This window comes from Emys orbicularis, chromosome 13 (genome assembly GCF_028017835.1).
Source record: "Emys orbicularis isolate rEmyOrb1 chromosome 13, rEmyOrb1.hap1, whole genome shotgun sequence".
NCBI lineage: Eukaryota > Metazoa > Chordata > Testudines > Emydidae > Emys > Emys orbicularis.
In genome coordinates this window covers 44,859,084-44,868,434 of record NC_088695.1, presented here as the reverse complement: position 1 = coordinate 44,868,434, position 9,351 = coordinate 44,859,084, and the positions used below count along the sequence as shown (strand labels likewise).

The following is a 9,351-nucleotide window of genomic DNA, read 5'->3' as shown; positions in this document are numbered from 1 at the left end:
GCATATCCTGGCTTGGGAAAACTTGAAACATTGGTTTAGCTTGCATCTGAAGAGCAGTGTTTGATTCAGCCATAGCGTATTGCAGTTACCACTAAGATTGTCAGCGTGGCTTCCTGAAAACATTTATTTTTGGTGCCAAGCAACTTCTCAAGGATTATTGGACAACAAGGGCCTCAGGAGAACTCAGAGAAGAACTTCCACCTTGCTCCAGTTGAAGATCATTCAGATCTTGATTATTATTATTATTATTTGGGGGGGGGGGTAAGAAGGAGATATTGAATTGACTGGTTCTGCCAGTGTCGCAAGTTAATTAGGCTTGGCATACTGGGAAAAGGCCATGAAAAACCATCACAGTTTCAGGAAAGAGGGAGAAAAAGTTGAAATGTCAGTGATGAAAAAGAAAAAGCAGAATTCTTCCTGGTGTGCATACAAGCAAGAAGTACCAGCAAGTATAACATGGTAAGTTCCATTCTAACAATTGTACATTTATTAAGGGCTTGTCTAAATGGAAGGTTAGTGTGCAGTAAACTAGGGTGTGAATTTACAGTACACTAGCTGCTCTCCACTAACTTTCTGGGTGGACACTTTTACTGAGCACTAAAAGTGCCCTCAGGCTGGTTAGTGTAGCACACTTAAAGCTAAACTTCACAAAGGCACTTTTAGTGTCCACACAGGGAGTTAGTGCAGAGCAGATAGTGCTGTAAATTCACACTTTCACATGCACTGGACAAATTTCCCAAGGACAACAAGCCCTAAGACACGATGCTATGGTACACATTTTTCAACCTGTGTTTTAGCCATGCAAGTCCCTTGGTTGTCAGTTGAACTAACGTAGCTCATGGGCTACATCCACATATGCCACGCTGAAAGCTTATCCAGTACCTGGCGAGTAGGAAATAATGTCATAGATGTGTCACACCCCCACCATCAACAATGGTCTTGTGCGCCACAGTTGCTGCTGCTGCTGTTCATATTACCCATTTACGACAGCTATTGAATATTGTGTAACTTTTCCTCTGAAAAGCCAGTATAAAAAGAAACTGAATATAATCAAATATAAAGTTACATGGTGTTGTACTTATTTAAATCTTTTCTATATAAAATAAGAATTCAACAGGTTGTACCTCAATATAGCAACACCTCGAATAGAAAAAAAAATGGTCGCTTATTAGTTGACAGTGAATTCCCACTTGTAATCATGGAATTAATATGTGTTAGTCATTATTATTTCCTCCGAGCTAGGCAGCTACCCACATTGGATATTTTGATCTGATCACATGCTTGCCATAGAGAAAATGTTGTCATGGCATCATGTGCTATTGAGATCTGAGTGCACTTGCTTTGGGAATTAAATACTTTAGAAAAAAGTGAAAGAGTGGAGCAGCCTATGACTAGCTAGGGGCTCAGAGGGCCAAATCCTCAGCTTGGAGTGGAGCTGCACTGATTTGTGCCAGCTGATGATCTGGTTCTGAGTTTAAGACCTATATCCAGCCCCCAGGGATGGGAAGAGAGTGCCCCACGTAGCTCTGTACTAGCCCCCATGCTGGTTCAGGAGCAGTGCAAAGAGTCACGTCCATTCCTCCTCAGCTAGGAGGAAAGCCGTGAAGACTCAGGGCCTTGGAAATGGGCATGTGGGGGGAAAAGGGGATGGGGAAATGTCTCTTTGGGACTTTGAGAAACACGAAGGGAAAGTGAATGTGTTGCAGAAGCCACAAGGGATCTCCTGGTGAAATACTACACCTGTGAGGGTGGGGAAAGCAGCCTGGTGCACTCGCTTCATCTTCACTTCCTGCTTTCTCTAGTGCCACTCTTGCATTTATTGCTGCTAATAGTTATAATCATAATTAATAAACAATGGTGCCTTCCAGCCAAGGATCTCGAAGCCGCCCAAAAACACCGTGATGCAGAACACTCTAATTCTTGACAGATGGCTGAAACCGAGCCACAGCGGCTATGTCTACCCTGCCATTGGACACCCGTGGCTGGCCCGTACCAGCTGACTCGGGCTCATGGGGCTTGGGCTAAGGGGCTGTTTAACTGCAATATAGACATTCGGGGTCGGGCTCTGGGACCCTGGCACCTCTCAGGGTCCTAGATGCTGGGCTCCAGCTCCAGCCCAAATGGCTACACCACAATTAAACAGCACCTTAGCCCGAGCCCTGCGTCAGCTGTCACAGGCCAGCCACGGGTTTTTAAGTGCAGGGTAGACACACCCAGAGAAGTTAAGGTCTACGTTTTCAAGGGTCCACTAATGTTGGGCATCCCACATGAGGCTCGTTGAGCCTGATTTTCAGAAGTACTGACCCCTCTGCAGTCCGCTTGTTCTTACAACTCCCTAAAAGAGAACACACAGCAAATTAGCACCCCTGGACCTGAGCGGCATATTACCCCCGCACCAATCAGTGTCTGTCCTGACCCCGATGAGCATTTGCTTTGCTTTGCTTTCCTTTTCCACCAGCTTTGATCAGAGTAAAAGCCCCCGTCTGGAAGAAGAGCTGGAGCTGGGTCACTTGCAGCTCCTGGAAGCGTTGTTTGCTACTCACAGCTCTCCCGAAGGGGAAGACCAAGGCAGGGAAGCAGAGAATAAAGACCAGTGGGTGAGACCCTGCAGAAAGCAGAAAGGGCAGCCACCAGGAAGTCTGACTCTACAAGAGTTTCATAGAGCCCTGTCGGAGCTGACTGGCTCCCAGAGCTGGAACAACCAATCAGAGCTGCTTTTCAACAAGGTAAGGAGGATTTGAGGTTAGATGGGTTCTGAGTGCAAATAATTCCCATCCCAGCCAGTTAGCATTTCTAGCATGCAGGCTCCACAACATTTTGAAATGCTCTTACTTTTCCTTGCATGTCACTCCACTACTCCCCTCCCCATTAGGACTCTTGCCTTATGGCATCTAGTCTTGTCACTGGCTACCTGGGACTTCAGCATTAACTGCTTTTCCACAGCCTTGCATCTTGTGGAGGTAAAATGCTACCACCGGACTGAGTGAAGTACCCCGATTTCATAGCATTTTACAGTCACTTTGCACAAGTTGTATACATGCAGGGACCTGGAGATTCACGCCCTGTGTCTTATCCACTTAGACTGTGAGCTCATCACGTTCAGGGACTGTCTCATTATATGTATGTACAGTGCCAAGCACAATGGGTTCCCCGGTGTAGTCTCCGGGTGCTACTGTAATACAAGCGATGAGTAATTTTAATAATCAATGTGGAATTTGATCACAAGAACTATGGAACCTGCTCCCACTAGCTGTGAAGTCACATTGGCTTTTCCCCCTCCTTGTTTGTTGCTATGGTTTTTGAGGTTGACACCAGCTGCGATGGCCTTATTGACTGGAACAAGTTCTGCGCATACCTGCTGCTCTATTACAAAGAAAAGGACCACATGAAAGCCAAGAAGGAGATCTTCCTTGGCAGGGAGCCCCTCATCCGACACTCTGTGCAGAACAAGGTGAGCGGAGAGGGAGGTGCATTGGGCGAAGGGGGTGGAGGAGCTGAACAGTAACTGGACAGGCTAGCAGCGTAACCGTTCTCTGGTGCTGCCCGTAGTTCGGCAATATTCCTCTCTTCTTCAGCTGCATTTTCCCTTCACAAACAAAACATAAAGGGAATTAAAAACTTGAGCTTTACTCTTTTTTTCCCCCCAGCTTTATTGCAGTTTTATTGAGGACACAGGCAGACAGCGGTTGGCAGAGTTTTCTGTCTAGCTGGAATTGTCTTCCGGGCAGCTTTTCGTGTTGAATTTCTAGTAAAAAGTGAATAAAGAATTCCAGATTTGTTCCACTGACATAACAGTAAAACAATTTTGGCCAGGCACTTAAATCTAGGGAGAGGTCACTTTATCAATTAAAGGGGCAGGGTCGTAATTTGCCTATTTCAGGACCAGTTGGGTTGAGCATTTCCCTATAACTTTGAAGATGTACAGTCAAATTCTCGCCTTGTTTATACCCACCATTGAACATGATGGCTGAATTACAGGCACGTATATAATGTGAAATGGAGAAGAGAGTGAGATCTGACCACTGGAGCAATATTTGTCTTGGTTTTTCAGCTGGCGCCAACTACCAGGATATTGGCCATCTCTTCACCACCACCACTCTGGTTTGTAAGTGTCAGCAAAGGAGGAGTTCTTACTACCTGGGACAGCGCTCTACATATTCAGAAAACGTATGAGGTAAAGAGATCGGTAATAGCATGGGGGTTAATGCAGTGACAACTGAACACTTGGGAGTAATTCAGCATCCAGAGTTCACTCAATAAATTGCTATCTCTAGGAGAGTTTAGCTTCTTTGCAATGAGGATTAGCGCTGCTTGGAATTTTACAGAGGAATGTTTTCCAATGGAAAATGCCGTTTCTGCAAGATTCAAATTTTCTGCAAGAAAATTTCAGTTTTGCCCACAAATTTTGATTTTCTATAGGGAAAATGGAAATAAAAGCTTTAGCTCCTTGACTGCCCACCTGGAGGGATGCTGCAGATCTGGGGCTTCTAGGTTCCATGGTAGCTACCTGGCTGCATGACTCCCTGGGCAGCCAGCTCCCTGACTCCTTGAGATAGCCAACTGGAGAGTCAGGCAGCCCAGCCGGCTGCCCTGGGATCTAGGGGTCTTGGAAGTCCGTGGGCCCTCAACTCCTCAGGTGGACTGCTGAGGAGCCAGAGAGCCTGGGACCCTTTTTGAAATGAAACACTTTGTTTTTTCCCATAATGGGAAATTCCAAAATTCCTGTATTTCATTCTGAATCGGAAGCAAATATTTTCCAAAGTGTCAGAATTTCCCTTTTGTGGGAAATTCTGAGTTTAAACCCTCCCTAATGAGAATCCAGTACCTACCTTCATAAACCACTTCTTGGTTTATGTGCTCCTAGTACTCCTTCCATCTGCCCCGGGGAAAATAAGGGGTTTGCGTTGTTGTGTATCGTTAAATGCATTGCATCAACTAGCATTATATGGGGTCAGAGTGCCTGTCTGTTTATCTCTTCCTGTCGTCTGTTGGCGACTACTTAGATTGTAAGCTCTTTGGGAGTGTATACAGCACCTAGCACAATGGGGCCCGGGTCCATGACTCCTAATGCTACTGCAGTACAGATCAATAATAATGCGGATGTTTGGGAAGCTAGGATTAGCAGGGTACCTTCATTTTCCAAGCAGTGTGGCCCTGGCACTGCCAGGTGCTGCGGAGAAATTCCTGCCAAGTGCTGAGTGCCTTCGGTGGGAGATGAAAAATACGCAGCTCCTTGCAGAATCCGGGCATATTAACTTCATCTGGGAATGGCTGTTTCATGCTGAAGGTGGCACCAGTGCATTTCTTCTGAGAGAGCTTCCAGTCCTTTGAGTTCTCCTTTGCTGCTTGTTTTCTAACAGATTGCAACAGATTCCAAAGGCTCTCAAGCAGAAAAAAGAAGATTGAAATCCTGGACCACAGATGCTGCGTACATGGCAAATGTCCACAAAATCGCAGTAGCCACCACCTGCAGGGATATTCACTTTTTTGACGTGTCCACGGCAAACCTTTTTGAAGAGTTTCATTTATTTGGTACAAGTTAGAGTTTTACTAATAGGAGGGGGCCTCTGTTCATGTTCCCAGATTCTATTCTGAGGTTTGGGTATAGTCTAAATCAGGCTTCTGATTTCCAGCATTGCTTTCTGGGGAGAAAACACCAGGCTATTCACACAGAAACCTGGGTATTTTGGAGAGCAATAAACCAAATAAAAGTACTCAGTTGCTGCTCACTGCAGTCTCTGGGGTCGCTGTTGTTGTTCTCTCCTACTGCTTAATGGAGTTAGCTAAAATTGGCCAAAGGCAGGTAGCTAATACCATGCAGTTTGGGAATGGTGCAGCAGTTGGGAATTTAGAGCTTCAGAACCAGACCCCAACACTCACTAGTAGGTCAGCTGTGATGGGGATGGATTCCTATAGATGTATGGGTATCAAGGTTTAAATTAAAGGCTGGAAGTATCCCCCTTACTGGAGTCAGTGGACCAAATTCTGTTCACACTGGTACTGGCATAAATTCAGATTGGCTCCATTGGGTGCAGTGAGGTCAAGCTGAATTTACACTGGTGAAAGCAGCTTGTGGCCCTTTATGTATAGTGGATCTGATTCTACGTTGTCTTGCAGCTTGTGCGGCTAGTGGAAGTGATGTGCTCCCATTCTCGTGTGGTAGCATTTACCTCCTGCAATGGAGAAACAGGCCCAATGACCCTTATTTAAATAAATGACAGTACAGCAACTGCTGGAGGTGGGTGAATGCAAGAAGTGATTAGAGACAGGCCGAGCTGCGAAATTCAGATCCATTTCTGAATTTCACAGCACTTTAATGAGTATTTGGGCCCAGAGTTTTGGTTCATGTCTGTCTCTAATGATGATTATGTTGATGGTTATAAGAGCGTGTAGGTGATCATGAAAATAGATATAGGTAGTGGAAACTAGACATCATTCTGGCCTCAATATTTTCATGCATACCCAAGGAATTTACACTGTTCCCTGCCATTAACAGTAATGAGTTCTATGCATCTCTGTCCCCTCCCACTGCTTTGAGAGAATAGGATCCCTTTCTACGAATCACATGGAAAATGGATATTGAGGAAGTGGAATAGAAAAAAATTATGAATAATTCTAATATTCCATTTCTCTTTCTATCCCTCCAGCTCTGAAAAATGTTCCAACTTCATTGTACTACTGGTATAATGCAAAGGTACAGTGGCACAGCACTTTGTGTTCCCAATATGTGCTCATAAAGTTACCTGTGACCTTTATTGTTTATCCCCAACAAGTAAAAGGTTTATGCCCATTTGTGCCAAGCTACGGTATAACTCTTTGAGGTAAGGTCACAATTTAGGATTGTCTTATATTTCAGATGCAAGAACCCATCCCGACTTAGGTCACAAAGATTGTTTGCTACCATTCTCTTGTGAGTGACTAAGAAGCCAGTCAAGGCCAGGGCTGAGAAGGAAAAGTTAATTATTACTTAAAGGAATAACAAGGGTGCTCTCAGATTGGAAACTGGGATTTATTTAGGAAGCTTTTCTAGTTCTAATCTACTTGGTAACAGAGGATTTGCAGAGCAGATCAGAGCCTTCTCCATCAAATTCAATATCCTGCTTGTAGCAGAGGTGGGCACCTGATGTTTCAGGGAAACGCAAACCTGCCCCACTCCACCAATTATGTACTTAGCCAGTTGCGCAATGGGGTCTGTAGGGAGACATACAATGTGGTATACAAGGGCAACAGAATCAATGTGTCTATAAAGGGAGCAGAATCAATACTGCCTGTACAGGAGATAGAGATGGTTCCAATTCACACCCTGTGTCAGGAGGTTTGATTGTTATCAGCTGTCTGTGCTGGATGGGGCAAATCTTGCTTCTCTGCAGCGTGTGAGGTCCTTGACACAGTGACCCAAAGCTGTGCCGCTACCCTAGTCCAGGGTCAGGATTTGGGGAGAGGGCACGGGTATGAACCTGCTATACTGCACAGAGCCCAGCTCTTGGGGGGGAAGGGGCACACTGTGGCCACCTGTGGTGAGCTTGGGGCATGGCACGGGTGTGTTTGGGATGGATCCAGGGGGTGGATGCACAGGCAGCATGAGGGGTGCTGTATCAGAGCTCCCTGCGGAGATCCCCCAGGCACGCACAGCACCCTACTCGAGCCATGGGCCGATTCCCTGGCTTTGGGCCAATGGACTGTAGCGGGGTTTTCAGCAGTGACTCCAGCGCAATTACGTTCATTATATGTTTAATCAGCTGTTAACCATGCGAAGACAGAGCATAAAGGGAACATCATCCGCTTCCTCCCCCTCCCCCCGGCACATCCCAGCTCCTCCCTCCTCCTCTGTGTTTTTGTTTCCCTTCCAGTCCTTAGAGAGTCGCTCCTTGCTGCTCTGGGGAGATGACCACGGTGGGGTTCACCTGCTCTGGCTGCTGCGCCCTCATTTGGGCGTCTTTGAAAAGCCCTTCACGGATCAGTCGGGGCCGCAAAGAGTCTTCCTGCAGGTGGGGGCAGAAAGGCGTCTTCCAGAATGGTGCTAACCTTCTAATGGTGCTAAGCATCCCTCCTTTGTCACTGCCCTTCCTGGCCTCCTTTCGGAGGCCCTAGAAAACAGAACCTAGGCTAGGAAAGATGGTCCAGTTTAGGACAGGTTTAGCTACCACGGCCCAGTAGATGCCACTATCTTCTCCCCATCAGCCCAGCTCCATCAGGCAAGAAGTCACAAACTTTCACCTCACCAAGTGCTGCCCCGCTCTCTTTATCTGAGAGAATCCCAGTTTAGAGCAGTTAGCTGATAGAGACATGTAAGGAGCACAGGCTTTATAGCGCTATGAGGTACCAAATGCTTCCCCTCCTCCCCAGGCTCTCCCTATAGGTCCATAAAGTAGTGGACCAAGCATTATTCTAATGCAGGGCTTCCCTAGTTGATAACGCTGGAATAGCACTGACCTGTATCCAAGGTGATACAGGGATTGGGACTCAACCCGCACAGCCGACACAATTCTGGGTACTGCCTCGATCAGCCCTCAAGTCTACCAGGTTGTTTTTAACTCCTCTACTAATGACCTTCCCCTCCCCCTCCCCCCCCCGCCCCCACACACACCATTGTTCTCAGATTGGCTCAGCTCTCCGATGGTGACTAAGGCGTGACCTACCAGCCCATGTGTTAGCGAAACCATATCAAAACTTCACCACTTAAGGTCAAGACAAACCTTAAGTCCCAACTGAGCCAGAAGCCAAGTCCAGCTGTCCTCAGCCAGACAGAGAAGTCATCCTGTAGCAGGATGTTTGTGGGTAGGATGAGGAGGATAAACAAGGAATCTTCTCAGCTAAGCAGGTGTTCCCAAGGGCCCTCTAAATCCCCAGGCCCCACTGAACACTCTACATTAATCTCAGATATCAACTTCTACAAATAATGGAAGGGTGGGGGAATTCAGTGCTTGTGAAATATTCATTTCTACAGAGGTGGGCAGGAGTTGCTATAAAAAAGTTCTTTAAAAAAAAAAAAATGTTTCCCTCCGAAATGAGAGAGTTGCCCAAAGTAAATTCACATATATTCAAAGGAAATAGCCTTGGATGCTGCTGTGGGCTGAGATAAAAGGTCAAGGCTGCGAGAGTCCACTGGGCAGCACAAATTAGAGGAGCATCTCTAGCATTCAGACTGTGAAACGCCTTCACCGCCCTAGGTTCATCTCAAAGAATTTGAGGCTGCAGTAGCTCCGAAGCATGTGAGCAGAGTTTCTTGCTGCTGTTCTCGGTTATAAATAGAAACATAGTGGGTTATTTTTAGAGCTTGGTGAGTGGGGATGGAGGGAACTAGAGAAATCCTTCCAAAGAAACTGTTTTCAAGTTGAGGCAAACATCACG

The 9,351-nt window shown here is 46.3% G+C and overlaps 1 protein-coding gene across 1 annotated transcript in view; it reads left to right on the top strand.

Moving 5' to 3' along the window:
• Positions 1–337: 337 nt before the first annotated feature.
• LOC135887286 (WD repeat-containing protein on Y chromosome-like) overlaps positions 338–9,351 on the top strand; it is a 51,437-nt gene continuing 42,423 nt past the window's right edge. Inside the window, exons 1-7 of the mRNA XM_065415039.1 lie at positions 338–459; positions 2,459–2,726; positions 3,305–3,451; positions 4,052–4,174; positions 5,361–5,532; positions 6,648–6,694; positions 7,851–7,988. Of these exons, the coding sequence (XP_065271111.1) occupies positions 338–459; positions 2,459–2,726; positions 3,305–3,451; positions 4,052–4,174; positions 5,361–5,532; positions 6,648–6,694; positions 7,851–7,988 (1,017 nt within the window). The remainder of the gene's footprint in view (positions 460–2,458; positions 2,727–3,304; positions 3,452–4,051; positions 4,175–5,360; positions 5,533–6,647; positions 6,695–7,850; positions 7,989–9,351) is intronic.